Consider the following 15,003-nt stretch of genomic DNA (forward strand, 5'->3'; position numbering starts at 1 on the left):
ACAATAAATTATTCAGTAAACAGTTTGGGACAGTTGGCTCTGCCTTTAGGAATAAAACATATAACTTTACCTCAAACTCAGTAATAAATTCCAAATGGATTAAGGGCAAGTGCAAACAAATTAATCCAACACTGTAAAGGACACTACAGAAAAAAATAGCTTTATAATTTTGGACTAGAAAGGCTTTCTTAAGCAAGACATAAATCCTAGATACCATAAAATAAAGGTTGAAATATTTAAAACTACATAAAGTTAAAGACAAAATGGCGAACTAGGGAAAATGTTCTGCAACATATATGGCAAAGTATTATTAATAGTCTTAATATAAAGAGCTCCAACAAATCAATTAATAAAAGACAAAGAGTCCAATAGAAAAATAAGAACATGAAAAGGTATTTCACAATGGCAGAGATAAAGTAGACAGTAAATATACTTTTACCTTCACTAATAATGCATGAAATACAAATTCAGGCATTAAGGAAAGAATGTTTTTTTACATGTGCAAATATTTATAGCACCTTTTTGCCAAGGTTATGGGGAAACAGACACTCTTGTAATTGCTTGGAGATGGTGTATGTGAGTACAACCTCTTTATGGGGAACCCTGGGGAAAAAATCGATTTAAATGCATTGGTTTTGATCCAGCAAGTCCACTTCTAGGACTTAACCCATGGAAATAATTGGACAGGTGTACAAATATGGATTACAAGGCATTCATTTTAACATTGTTATAAGAAGGGAAAATGTCAGTAGGGGAATGCTGAAATAAATTATGAAACTTTATGTGATTGTTAAATAGGAGATGGATGGAAGGATGGAAGTAAGGAAAAGATTTCTGAAATATATTTTGAGCAAAGCGATGAAAGCAACTTCCAGAAAAACTTTTAAGTTTATATGTATTGAGAATTCTGGGCTAAACAATTTATATAGAATGGATCCTCTTATTTAATCCTTAGAACACTGATTGTCTAGTATATCAAAACATGTATTACAAATGTCTTCTTAATAAGAGCCTGCCTTAAATGTACAATAAAGTAACAGCCAAGGCTTTGTGAAATAAATCTATCTTGACATACCACTTCTTACCCATGAGATTGGCAAAAATCCAAACATTTGACAGCCTACTCTTTCAGGGCTGTGGAAACAGGCACTCTCTTACCATTGTTTGTAAGACTATGAAGTTCTTTATACCCAACCACACTGGCCTTCTTTCATGTCTTTCCTCAGGAACTTCCACTTGAAGTTCACTTTGTGCAGAGCCCAGTAACTCCTATTCATTTGTCAGAGCAAAATTTAACCTCACTTCCTGAAGGAAGTCTTCTCTGACCTTACCTCCCACCCCTAAGTATCCTTCTGCCTTAAGCATTCATAATACCCTTTCACAGCACCTCTCACAAATGGCATTTATTCATCTAATATTTGTTTTTCCCAATTGAATTCAAAATTTGTGAGGTCAGTATTATTTCTTCCAATACCTGGCACCTAGTAGGTATAACTGTATAGCAATTAAAAAGTATACTTTTAGTTGTGGGTGCCACTTAATTAACCTTTCTCAACCTCTATTTCCTCAAGAAAATACACGTGTCTTTGGGATATTTCAACCATTAGGTGGGTACCATAAAGTACATAATGCTTGATACAAAGAAAACCCTCAAAAAAGGGAAGCTATTCTAATATTTAATTACAATTATCACTACCAATACAGTGTGTACCCGTTGGCACGTGACAGATCAACAATCGCCAAACTTCAGTCATCCTTATCTCCGCTTCACTATTGTCACAATAGCTATGTTCTGTCTAAACTCTTATTTACTTAATATTTTTCTTTAAAATGTCTGACTTCTTAAAATTAAGTGTCAACTGTAACCTCATGCTAAATTAATATCCACAAAACTATTAGTTTTTGTAATATATTTTCTGCAATAAATCATTATCTAATAAAAAGTGTTGCTGGTGATCAACAACAACCATCATGAGAAGGTGCTACTTGACTCCATCTTTGGAAAATGCTGAGATAATCACTTGATGTTTATCATTTCTCTTATTTGCATGTCTCAATCGCACCTATTAAAGTTATTTATCTCCATGTTTATCTTCATCATTAACTGGGATCTCTAAGGGCAAGGATTGTGACTGTAAATTCTATTGCCAGTGATTACCAAGGTACTTTCCCAGAACAGCAGCTCAATAAATGTTTGCTAAATGAATTAAACAGCTTTAGAGTACCTACAATGATTAAGGAATGTGCTTGGCATGTTGGCAGAATTCAAAGAATAATCAGACACAGATTCCCAATTAAGAAGATAAACTACAGGAGAAATACTTTTTTTTAATAAAAGTATATATGTTATATATATTTTATATGTATATTATGCATATATAGTTAATTTTCATGAGTGTTAATAATAAAGATAAATTACTTTCAACTCAAAATTACACTCAAGCTATATCTTAAAAGTCAAAGATGTGAATTATTAATACATGTGTATCAATGCTGATTTGATTTAAGGAAATACTAAAAAAATGTCATGTCAGGAACAGAGAATTGCAAATGCAAAGTCACTGAGGTGGGGAAGTGAGGAAAATGTAATGACTGAAATTACAGTAGAGTAGAAAATAGTAAAAATGAGTTGATACTATGTAGAGTTCTTGACAATTCATAGAAATGAAAATACAGTTGTCTTTAAAATGTGAGAATGATTAATGAAATGTTTTATTTCATTTATTTTAAAGGAAAGAACATAAACGTTACAATGTGCTATTATTTTTTGTGTTGGCTAGCATGAAGGAAAATGGTCCTCTTATCCATTGTTGATGGAAGTGTAAATTGGTATAACGTCTTTGGAAGGAAATTTGACAATATTGATTAAAATTTTAAATACATTTACTCTTTGATCCAGCAATTCCACTCCTAGGATTTTATCCTCTATATACTTGCACATATGAGCGATGATGTCCATATAAGAACATTTATTGCAACATTGTTTAAAATCACAAAATCTTGGTATCTTGTATTCCCTAAATACACTGATAACTAATGAAATAAATTGAGGACATTGTCATTCAAGGAATACCTATGCCATCTTTATGAAGAAGAGAGTTTTCCATAATTTAATGTGAAATGACCTGCAAAATATAGTAGATGCAAAAGATAAGGTATAGGAAATGTGTATAAGTTGTTCCCATTTGAGGGGAGAAAAAAGGATAATTATGGTGTGTACACACACACACACACACACACACACACACACACACACACACACATCTGCTTATCCCATAAATGCACACATGCTTAGGTGGGCTTATAATAGCTAGAAAAATACAAAAGAAATTGGTAAAGTGGTAATTGCCTCTCTGGATAGAAACTGGTTATCTGGAGGGAAAGAAGGGAAAATGACTTTCCTTTTATACCCTTCTGTAGCTGTTGAATTTTATAATCCTTGAGCCAGAAAATATTCTATGAGTACCTACTAAATTCCGGGTACTTTCGTAATTGCTTGGAGATAAAGCACCTATGTTCATGGAATTTACATTGTACATATACATGTTATAAAAACTTTTTAAAGCTCATAGGACGAATATGCTTAATGTAATATAGCTAAAATAAATATAATTTTTAAAATTTCACCCCGTATATAAATACTAAAATAATTATTTTAGCCCTTGCTCTCTCTCAATCTAAAACTCTTTTAGTTTTTACAATAAAAGGCATTAAAATGTATGTTCTTTTTAATTTTAAGTACAAGTAAAACTATATATTTAAACTTATTTTTACTGTAAACATTTAACAATTAGAAAGCCAAATCTTAAAGTTAAAAAGTTAGGGATCAGATAAAGGATGCTAGAGTTTGGATACTAGATTTACAAGTTTAAGAATGGAAGTCTCAAATTAGGCGGATAAGGTCAAAGATTATTACAGTGTTTTTTTTAACAGGTTTTATGAAGCTGAATGAACGAAAGTGACAGGATAGGTGAAGCAAGAGCAGCAAAGAGAGAGAGAGCCCAAACAGAATGATCCAAGCTTTGGGTTTGGAGGTTTAAAGGGCAAGGTCTCCATCATGATCCTAAAGATTCGAGTCTTCTTCACTTTGAGGTAGGACATTCCAGAATAGGAGGAAGAATAAAATTTTGAACTCAGTTATGTTCAGTTCCAGATGATTTCCAGATTTAGAAATAGCAGAGAATGAGGATCAAGGACTAGAAGGAAGCAGACAGGCTGGGGTTTGAAATTTGTTTTTAGAGTTTTATTCACACACGAGGTAACTATGTGATGACCAAGATCAAGCCTGAGGAAAGAGGCAACTCTTGGGATAAAATCAATAAGAGGAGCCGTGAAGATAGAAAGGGCAATAAATGGATTAAGGGGAGAGAAGGACTTGAGAGACAAAGCAACCAGGGAGAAGAGTTTCATAAGGATAACATACTTAATGAGGGCATTTTGCGGGGTAAAGAGCAGGTAGATAAAGAGAAAGTCAGCCACTAGTTGTGACAAGTGAGGTATTCCCTTTAGAAAGGCAATTTTGGAAGTGTTCTGAGGCTAGAGGGTATTTTTTTAGAACTTAAATAGTAAGCTACAAGAGAAGACAAAATTAAAGTAGAACTATAGATTATTATGAGGTCAAAATAGAAATGACCTAGGATGTTCATTTCACACATTTCTTTCAGATCAGCTAATTAAGGCCATTAAAATACCTTAACGTGAATATGCTTTGTGGTGTATCAAGAGACAGCATTCCATACACTATACACTAGTACTATATTTACCATGATTGTTCTTCTTGTTTGGTTGATTGAATTAAACTCCTTTTTATTTTATTGAGCTGTCTAATTGCTCCATTATAATTTCTATGGAGTCCCCCAAAGACTAGTTTCTTTATGATAGAAAGTAGTTAAGTAGCCCACAGAGATAAGCAAAGTATAGGTGTATTATCCTCCTTATAGTTGAAGTCGAAATGTATTTATTTTTGTTATAATTTAGATTGGATACGGAGGTGACTTCTATTAAACTAAACCACAGAGCAGGTACGTGAATATGGATGGAGGGAATGTTAGGAGACTTTCCAATTGTATGCTGAAGTCTGAGAGGAGAGAGGCACAGCAAAACTGGGGAAGTGCCGTGAAGTGACCAGAATCATTAGTGTCCTTAACATTACAGTCCTTGGAAAGCTTGGGGGCATTGGGTTGCCTATGCAGTTGAGCTAATATAACATAAAAGGAGGGTACACTTTTTGTCTATTGCTAACTCTAAGAATTGTATTCGTGACTGAAAAAAATGTACAGCCTAAAAGTTGAGAATTATGTTTTATTTGGTGGACTTACTGAGGATGTAAGCCTGGGATACAGACTCTCAGAAAGCCCTGAGGAACTGTCCAAAGAGGTAACGGAGGAGCCAAGATATATAGGAGATTTTGCAAAAAAACAAACAATAAAAACCAAAACCCAGGTAGTTGAATATCAAAAGATTACTGCTAATTAAAGAAAAGTCAGACATCTCAAGTTAATGAATTTAGAGCTTTTCTACATAAGGGAAGATACAAGAGTCTGTGCTTATTGAAATTATTCCTTTGATATGCACCCTAACTATCTAGGGGCAGTATCCTGTTTTTCTCCATCCTGAATCCCATAGGGGTGCACTGCTGGGGAGCAGCTGCAGTGGCCGATGGCCTGATGGCCACAACATTCTTTGTTTACCGAAATGGCAGGTGACTTTCCTGCCAATATCTATGAACAAGGAAGATGGCTGTGCTCATCGTATCTGAAGATGGCCAGAGATTACTTAATTGATCAGTTTTTTAAAACCACATAAACAAAACAACAGTCTTTGAATGCGGGTGGTTTTGCAGGTTTTGCCACTTATCTTAAGAATATCTGCAAACATAAAAAGCCTACTCCCACGTTCCTAACTTGAATAAATGTTAACTTTTTGTCTGTGAGACAGAGCCTTAACTTAATTTGAAGAAGATGACGAAAATCAAAAGCAAACAAACAATATCTCATTTTCTTTAATTAAAGGTGAAGTGAATTCAAGCATGAAAACCAAAAGCCATCAGGAGCAATGGAAACTACTTGTGGGCAGGACCAGAGGCCCTTGTGTGTTCTCTTTTCACTTCCAGCAGAGCATGGCTTAGTAAGTGCTTCCCAAAGAGAAGTGGACAAACCACTGCTGGGAAATGTAAGGACCTAAACTTTCTTGCAGGCAAGCACAGCATGTCCTACGAGAATATACAAACCTGAAAGAGTGTTCTCCTGAAATTGAATAGTTGTTAGTCAGTCAGTATATATATCATATATAGCTGATCTTAAATTAGGGAATCTCCAAAATAGAATAAACCAGTAAAAAAAAAATTATGCAACGTAGATCATGTTTTTCGGGAAATCACTTATCCAGAGCTATGCTACTAATTTAATAAATTGTTGTTGTTTCTGATGGTAGCTATTCAGTATAAACTATTCCTCTAAGGAAGTGCAATTTGTTCTGTTGAAGTGGTCAGCTTGTTTATTCTCCCTCTATTTACCATGTTCCCAGTTTTGGTTTTGTTGTTACGGTTGTGCTGTTTATCTTTGTGGAGTCCAAGTGTTTTGATATAAGATTTCTGATTTCTGGGCTTCAGTTTTTCTGTAACAAATTCAGGTACCCTAGGTCAATCTTCAGTTTTGAAGTCATGTTTGTGGTTAGATAGATTAGCCAGGGGAATACATTAAGGTTGGCCCACTCAGATGTAAACTTAGGCCATTTTGTTTGCCTTTCTTATAGTAAATAAATAATACTGAACTCTGCAAAAGACAGTCCCTTATCCTTAAAAATTTGAGAAGTGCTAGACATAGAGACTTTATGCCATGTATTCTTAAAAAGCAATCCAGGGCTTCCCTGGTGGCTCAGTGGTTGAGAGTCCGCCTGCTGATGCAGGGGACACGGGTTCGTGCCCCGGTCCGGGAGGATCCCACATGCCGCAGAGCGGCTGGGCCCGTGAGCCGTGGCCGCTGGGCCTGCGCGTCTGGAGCCTGTGCTCTGCAGCAGGAGAGGCCACAGCAGTGAGAGGCCCGCGTACCGCAAAAAGAAAAAAAAAAAGTAATCCAGATAAATGTAGAGTCAGAAGTAGGTCTTAACCTGAATAAATCCATATTCACAACGGTTTCTTTTAAAAGAAAGAAATCCTTGTCTAACTTTGTCAAAGGTGTTCTCTAACATTTTCTTGTAAAAGTTTCTTGCGTATGTTTCCAGATATTCTCTAATCATTTGGTCAGTTATTATTTTCTTTTTAAACATAATTGGAATTGAGGGTTCTGAAACTTGCCTTCTTCACTAAATAAATCTTGCCCAACATTCTGCATGCATACACAGAGATCTTCTTAATTGTCTTTAATGGCTGCATAGTACTTATATTATGAATGTTCCACATTAAATTCAGCAAGTCGCCTCTTAAATCCTTGGCCATTCCTACATTTTTATGACTATAAATTATTCTGTCTTGAATATCCTTCTAGATTACATTTATGAACTTGACAATTGTCTGTAGAATATTTCTAGGTGTAGAACTGGTGAGGCAAAAGGAAAATGCCAAAGTTTTAGAATCTGACTTAAAAATGTGTTGGTACTTCATTCTTACTTGCAATTTTCTGGTGTTTAAGGATGTATTCTCAAGAAACTATTAAATATATTTACTGAAACCAGTAAAATCTCATTTACAATCATTCGCTAATAATAACTCATTTGAATAAAAAATAAACATGAGTTTTATGAATGGTAAGAACATTTAATTGTCTACACAGACGATGGAATTACATTTCAATTTAATAGTAGTGTAGCTATTAAATTTAATAGTAGGGCAACTAAATATTATATGCCTCCTAATGTCACACAATATAAAGTATAGTACAACTTATAAAATGTACTTGCCAAAAATACTTACCCTGTAGCTAATGAAATTATTACATCTCACTTCCACATTACAAGAAATACAGATGATAAAGAAAATTAAATGATACGAGGAAATAAGGACAAATCTAGAAAGTAGAACATTACAGCAACTCAACCTATCTCTTCAATATGTCAATATAATTTTAAAACAAAGAAGGGCTACTCTTCTAGATTAAAATACTCCCTAGAGGCATAACAAAATGAGAAAGTTTGTCATTTATCGTATTTTGATTTAAATAAATATCTTCTTGTGCCAGAAAACAAATACGTGGTCAAAAACCAACAGGGACTCAGAATGGCCATCATCAAAAAAATCTACAAACAATAAACGCTGGAGAGGGTGTAGAGAAAAGGAAACCCACTTGCACTGCTGGTGGGGATGTAAATTGATACAGCCACTATGGAGAACAGTATGGAAGTTCCTTAAAAAACTAAAAATAGAACTACCATACAACTGACCCACCAATCCCACTACTGGGCATACACCCTGAGAAAAATATAATTCAAAAAGAGTCATGTAGCACAATGTTCACTGCAGTAGGGAGGGTGGGAGGGAGGGAGACGCCAAGAGGGAAGAGATATGGGGACATATGTATGTGTATATCTGATTCACTTTGTTATAAAGCAGAAACTAACACACCATTGTAAAGCAATTATACTCCAATAAAGATGGTTATAAAAAAAAACAACAGGGTCATGTCACAAGGACATACAAGTCAACTTGAAAGCATTCCTGCTTGTGAAATTTGGGACAATTTGAGCATCCTAAATGGGCAATGACAGAAAAATATTAGAAAAAGCTGATAAAATACATTCATGAGTCCACACTGCAGGAAAAAAAAAAGTTAAAACAAGAAGAAGGAAAGTTATTTTTTGAAGAAAAATTCCAACTAATATATTTTTTTAAATCACCATATTATAACCACCGCCATTATAACTGATTCTGACAAGGATCATCAATGAGCTAAAACCATTGAGTGAAAGATTATTAGGGAGCATGACATTCACACAGTATCAAATTATCAGTCAAATGATAGCTTATTAATTACAAAGATAAAAGAGTACTTTTTAAAGATGAGATCTGGAAGACACCCATTTTAATATCCTCAATAGCCAAATTTTACATCCTCAATAATGGGGAAAACTGACATAAGCTTCCTGACGTGACATACACATCACCTATGTGATATTCCTGCCAGAAATGTTTAACCTGAATCTATTTATGAAGAAACCATGTAAGAATGCAAATTAAGAGATATTCTGCAAAATAACTGCTATTTAAAAAGACAGTGTCATAAGAGACCTAAGAAAAGTGGGGTAACTATTCCAGATTGAAGAGACTTGGTAACTGAACGTAACCTGTGTGCCTTGATTAAATTTTGGGTTGGTGAAAACAACAGCAAACAACCTAGCTTTATTAGGACAAATTGGGAAATTTAAATATGACAGTATATTTGATAAATGTATTGAATCACAGTTTACATTTTCTGAATGTAAAATTTGTAGTGTGGTCAATGTGGTATATGAGAAAATGTGCTGGTCCTTGGGAGATGCCCACTGAAGTCTTTAAGAAAAAGTGTGATAATACCTGCAAGCAAAACTCAAAGGGCTCACCCCTTTCCCCTACCCCTACCAAAAGTGCATGTGTGTGTGTGTGTGTGTGTGTGTGTGTGTGTGTAGACATGAAGACGTAGCCAAATGTTAACGATTTGTGAATCTGTATGAAAGATGTACGGGTGTACTCATTTTCTATGGCTGGCTGCCGTAATAAAATACACAGATGGAGTGAGTGAGTGGCTTAAACAGAAACGTATTTTCTGCAGGTTGGAAGTCTAAGATCAAGGTGTCAGCAGGGTTGGTTTCCTCTGAGGCCTGTCTCCTTGGCTTACAGATGGTCATGCTCTTGCTGCCTCTTCACACGGTACTCCTTCTGCCCTCACTTATCCCTAGCATCTTTCTGTGTCTGAATTTCCTCTTCTTATAAGGACAGCAGTCAGATTGGATTAGGGCCCATCCTAACAGCTTCCTTTTCATTTAATAACTGATTTAAAGCCCTGTCTCCAAAAACAGTCATATTCTGAGGTACTGGGGGTAAAGTCTTCAACATATGAATTTTGGAGGGACACAATTCAGCTCATAGAAATAGATATTCATTAGACTGTTCTTGCAACTTTTCTGTAGGTTTGAACATTTTCAAAATGAAAAGTTGGAAGAAAAAATTAAGAACCTGACTGGTCCCCATATACTTCTCTAAAATCAAATTGTTTTGAGAATCAGAAATATTTTGGTATGTGCTTGTGGCTAAATTACATAGACAAGCTTTGTAAGATAATATAGAAAGGATTTTTTTTTTTTTGGAAAGAAAAAGTATCAAGAAGCTAGACCGTGTTAGTCAATTTCCATGTGTCAGCCCAGTCTGGTAAAGGAAAATTACTTGTACCAGCAACCCGCCTACACCTCTGTCCCTAAAATAAAAATATTCTGAAAACTGAAGCACAGATTTGAAATTCAAAATGAAAAAAATCCCCCATTACATTTTCCAAAAAGTTATTTCTTCACTAACTTATTAAATGTAATGTCTCATTGACAAAGAATATTCTTAATGTGACATACGTCAACATCATGTTATTGCTAATTGTTACCACCATAGTCTTCAGATTCTTTAAAAAATGTCTATTTTGGGTTTTCTCCTATTATAATTTAGCTATAAAATAAATGAATATAATTGCATTCACCTTTCACTTCTAATTCTTCTTGATATTTTTCAGTCCTTAAGCTTTTTTTACCTCAAGGCATGATTTGTCAGGTTTTATAATCTCTGAGTATTGTCAGTGTTGCCTGTGTGTGGATTCGTGTGTGGATTCGAAGCCTTTAGGGAAAATCCAGGTCCTATAGAAAAAGGCATTGGTGATTCAGGAAGTGGTGTTCATTCCTGAGTAAGTATTGAACCAATGCCCCAGCACAAGAGGTGCTATCTTTTTGAAAATGACATAAAACAGAGGTCTTAACTTCAGTATGAGGCTCTTTCATAAAAAACACCCAGAAACTACCTCAGTGTCAGATTTCATGAGCAGTCTTAAGATTTTTTTAAAAATGTATATACAGAACTTTTAATACTTCAGAAGGGGAGAAGAATTTTACTGAGTGCAAAGGTATCTTGAATACCTGACTGCTTTTTCAAAAGGAAAGTTCTATTATTTTTTCTGAACATAAGGTTAGATATTTTTCACATAAAAAAATTCCAGAAATAAAAGTATAAATGAAGTGAAAATTCGCACATAATTCCATCATCCAGAAACCAGAATTGTTAGTATTTATCCAATGTATTATTCTGAAGTCAAGTAAATAAAGAAAAATGAAGGAAAAAAAAATTTTATCCTGTCTTTTTTTGTATGAACTATATACCTCAGGATAACTAAGAGATTACTTCTTGACCCGAATATTAACATGGGATGTTTTTATTGTTGTTTAACTCTAACTTCTTCAAAACGATTCTCATTTTGCTTAGGAGCTTTTTTTTTTTTTTTGCGGTACGCAGGCCCCCTCATTGTTGTGGCCTCTCCCGTTGCGGAGCACAGGCTCCAGACGCGCAGGCTCAGCGGCCATGGCTCACGGGCCCAGCCACTCCATGGCATGTGGGATCTTCCCGGACCAAGGAGCGAACCTGTGTCCCCTGCATCAGCAGGCGGACTCTCAACCACTGCGCCACCACGGAAGCCCTGCTCAGAAGCTTTTAATAGCATGTTGTTAATTTTCCAGGCAATGCTTTAAGTCAATCACCTGCTAACGATTTTTAATTTATTGCCTTATCAGCAGACCATAATCTGTATGTTATTGAATATATCGAGGCTTTCTTAAAAATTTTGTGTTAATATTCCATGTATGCTTGAAAAATTAATGTTTTTTTCAGAGTATAAAATTCTTTTTGTATCTAATATTTCAAACATTATTTTTAAGGTTTTGTTTTTTTTCCAATTTAGGTTCACCTTGAAAATCATACCTATTTATCCCCAAAACCTAACAAGTATTTTGGTTATATATTTTAATAAAAGTAGATTCAGAGAGGTTTAGGAGAAGAACAACCAGCCTTTAGTATATAACTTATTGGTACAGTTACCACCCAGGATAGAGTGAGCATTCATAACTATTCTTAATATACCACCCTCTCCATTCTAGTTCATTCCTTCCAGAGCCAGTCAGATCTCCAGTTTATCACTTTCCCTAATCTCTAGACACATCATGAATTTTAATCAGTTTTAACTGAGGTTGGGAGAAAAAACCCTCTCCCTTTCAGTTCAAATAAACTTCATTTTAGCTAATAAATTCACACAAAATAGAGACACACAACAGGATGGGAATCATTGAAGAGCTCTGAAGCAAAGTTAAGTTTTAAATCCTATCACCCTATTGATCCATTTAGTCTTACGAATAACTCAATAATGTTTACCTGTGGTTAGTCGTTGAGTGATTCTGTATTCGCCGTGGTGGGGACAGAGGTGGAAGAGAGGATGCATAAGCAGTTATTCAGAGAAGTAGAACTGTTACTGATCCTCCTGAGTCGGTCCCTAGCAAGAGTTCTTCTGTCCTATGTCATTCAAGCCAGTAGAATGAGACTGAGTTCGGTTCAGAAGCAAGGGAAAGCTTTATTCTCTCATCAAAGAATGGAGAAGTGTGCACTGACCCTAGAGCACAAGCTCTCCCGAAAAGGCTAACGCCCCCGCGGGCCGCTTTTCACAGTTCCCGCCCACTGGGAGGGACGGAGTTCTCGCGGGGCAGGACGGAGTTCTCGCGGGGCGGGACGGAGTTCTCGCGGAGTGGGTGAGGCTGCGCTATTCCGGCTCCTCACAGGGCCGGGGGCAGCGTCTCTGCACACGGCTCGCTGCCTCCCCCATCTTGAGTTGAGGTGCTGTGCGCAGCGCTTCTGCGCACAGGCCGCTGGGTGAAGTGTTGGCGCGGCAACCGTTTTGCACTAAAAACTCTGGCGTGCCTCTGCTCGCCGACCCCTAGGAGGAAGAGAAACCAGACTAAGCGCAAAGGACCAGAAAAAGGTTAGACTTTATTTTATTCACAAAAGCTTTTTTTTTTTAATTGTAGTTGATTTACAGTGTTGTTTTAGTTTTAGGTATACGTACTCAGATTCTATTTTTATTTCGTGGGAATTGCTGGTGGGCTTTGCCAGTGACAGATCCGTTTTCTGCCTTTTGGCCTGCTCCTCATTCTTAAGGGGCGCTGAGGGCCTAAGGTGCAGCTTCTGTGGCCGCCTCCTGCTGAGGCGGGCCTTGTCGTGACCCTGGGGAGGAGCGGAACTTCCCCAGCCGCGTTTAGATGCGTTTGGTTGTCAGCAGGCCTCGGCCTTAACTGTTAGTAGCTCTGAGCAACCCCCGTTTGTCTAACCTTTTGGAGAAAAAGGACACCAGACACTTCGGGATGCGTGGCCCATATATCAGCAAGAAAATAATGGTCACATGTTAAATTTTCCTTAGAAATGAAGGTGTCTCGGTCTTTCATCTGTAGGCAAGTGTGCCCTGATGTGGAGGCTCACTGCCGGGGCCTGAATGTCTCTGGTCACACTTTGTTGTTTTTCGGAAGAGCAGCTTCAGGTCAGAGAGAGGTTCCCACGAGTGGTCAAGGGGGCCGTTGCTCCAGGTTGTCTCTCTAGAGTTTGAGGCTTGGGGGCCTCTTCACTGGAGTGTGATATCCCCACGGGGTGATCCTTGCAATTTCAGGGCAGATGGGTGGTTAGTATCACCAAGTGGGGTCCCTTCCGCCTATGAGTGAGCTGGGATTGCAGGCTGCCGGTTTACCAGGTTTTTGGATGCAGCCCGTCTCCTGGCCAAAAGCGGTGCAGGGCCAGGTCGGTGGGTGTGGGAAGCACCTGGGGGCATATTCCCTGGGGGCTTTCTCAATTTCTTTCACCTGGAAGGCACACTTGAGTTGTTCCTTTTTTTTGTTTGTTTTTTTGGCCATGCCGTGCAGCTTGCAGGATCTTAGTTCCCTGACCAGGGATTGAACCCCAGGCCCTGGCAGTGAAAGTGCTGTGTCCTAACCACTGAACCACTAGGGAATTCCCAAGTTGTTCCATTTCCAGGGGGCTAAGGTGTCGTTTCTCTTGGGCGTGGGGAATGTGTCTACCATACTTGAGTTCAAAGGCATTTGACTCTAACTTATCCCTTAGGGCAGTCGGAAGCAGCTTAATCCAATTTCCTTGAGTTTCCTGGCATAGCTTGGCTAAGGCCCATTTCAAGGTCTAATTGGATCTGTCTACCTTCCCCAACAACTGGGGTCTCCAGGCTGAGTACATGGCCTACTATGCCCAGGGTACTCGTATCCCCTTCCCCACTTGGACCATATTGCTTTGTAGGGAACCTTGGAGCCCAAACCTGGGGATTATTTCTTTTAGTAATGCCTTACCCACTTCAGCTGCTGTTGCAGTTGTAGCGGGGAATGCTTCTGTCCACCCAGAAAACATGTCCACTAGCACCAAGAGATACTTGAAATTGCCCAGTACTTTCAGCCATGACTGTGAAATCAACCTGCCAGTCTTCCCTAGGGTGTGTCACTCTCGTCAGAATGGGTCTTATCTGGGGGTCCTGGGGGGTCTGGTGTTGGGGTGTTCTTTACGCAACTGTCCGACTAGCTATGCTTTTCATGGCAGAAGTTACCATGACCTCAGCTAACCAATTATATAGGGCTTCCCTTGGATAATGAATGCCTTTATGAGCTTCTCTGACGGCTTGGCAAGCTGCAGTTTGGGGGAAGCAGTGTTGCTCACATTCATTAACTAGCCACTCGTGGCCTCCCAGATCTCTGTTGAAGCCCCATTTTCAGGCTTTGTCTAATTCTTCCTTTGTGTAGATTGGGGAATAATTAGATGGATGCCACAGCGTGATTCCCTCAAGGGGGCGCAGTCCAGATGACTCTGGGGACTACGCTGCGTGCACACCACCACACCTGGGTTTCGGGTTGCTGGGCAGAGCTGTTCTGAATTTGTATGAAGACTGCCTCCTTCTACTCTATCAGAGTGTCCTCAAGATCAGAGTCAGTTGTCCTCACACCAACCTCCCAAAGCCTCTGACGTCCTTTACC

At 37.9% G+C, this 15,003-nt stretch overlaps 1 protein-coding gene across 1 annotated transcript in view; it reads left to right on the plus strand.

Annotated features, from left to right (window-relative positions):
• Positions 1–12,629, plus strand: part of TRIML2 (tripartite motif family like 2) — a 37,310-nt gene extending 24,681 nt beyond the window's left edge. Inside the window, exon 8 of the mRNA XM_029226716.1 lies at positions 12,375–12,629. Coding sequence (XP_029082549.1) covers positions 12,375–12,629 — 255 coding nt within the window. The remainder of the gene's footprint in view (positions 1–12,374) is intronic.
• The last annotated feature ends 2,374 nt before the right edge of the window (positions 12,630–15,003 follow it).

The sequence above is a fragment of the Monodon monoceros genome, unplaced genomic scaffold (genome assembly GCF_005190385.1).
Source record: "Monodon monoceros isolate NGI ecotype Baffin Bay Population unplaced genomic scaffold, NGI_Narwhal_1 Super_Scaffold_17, whole genome shotgun sequence".
NCBI classification, from domain to species: Eukaryota; Metazoa; Chordata; class Mammalia; order Artiodactyla; family Monodontidae; genus Monodon; species Monodon monoceros.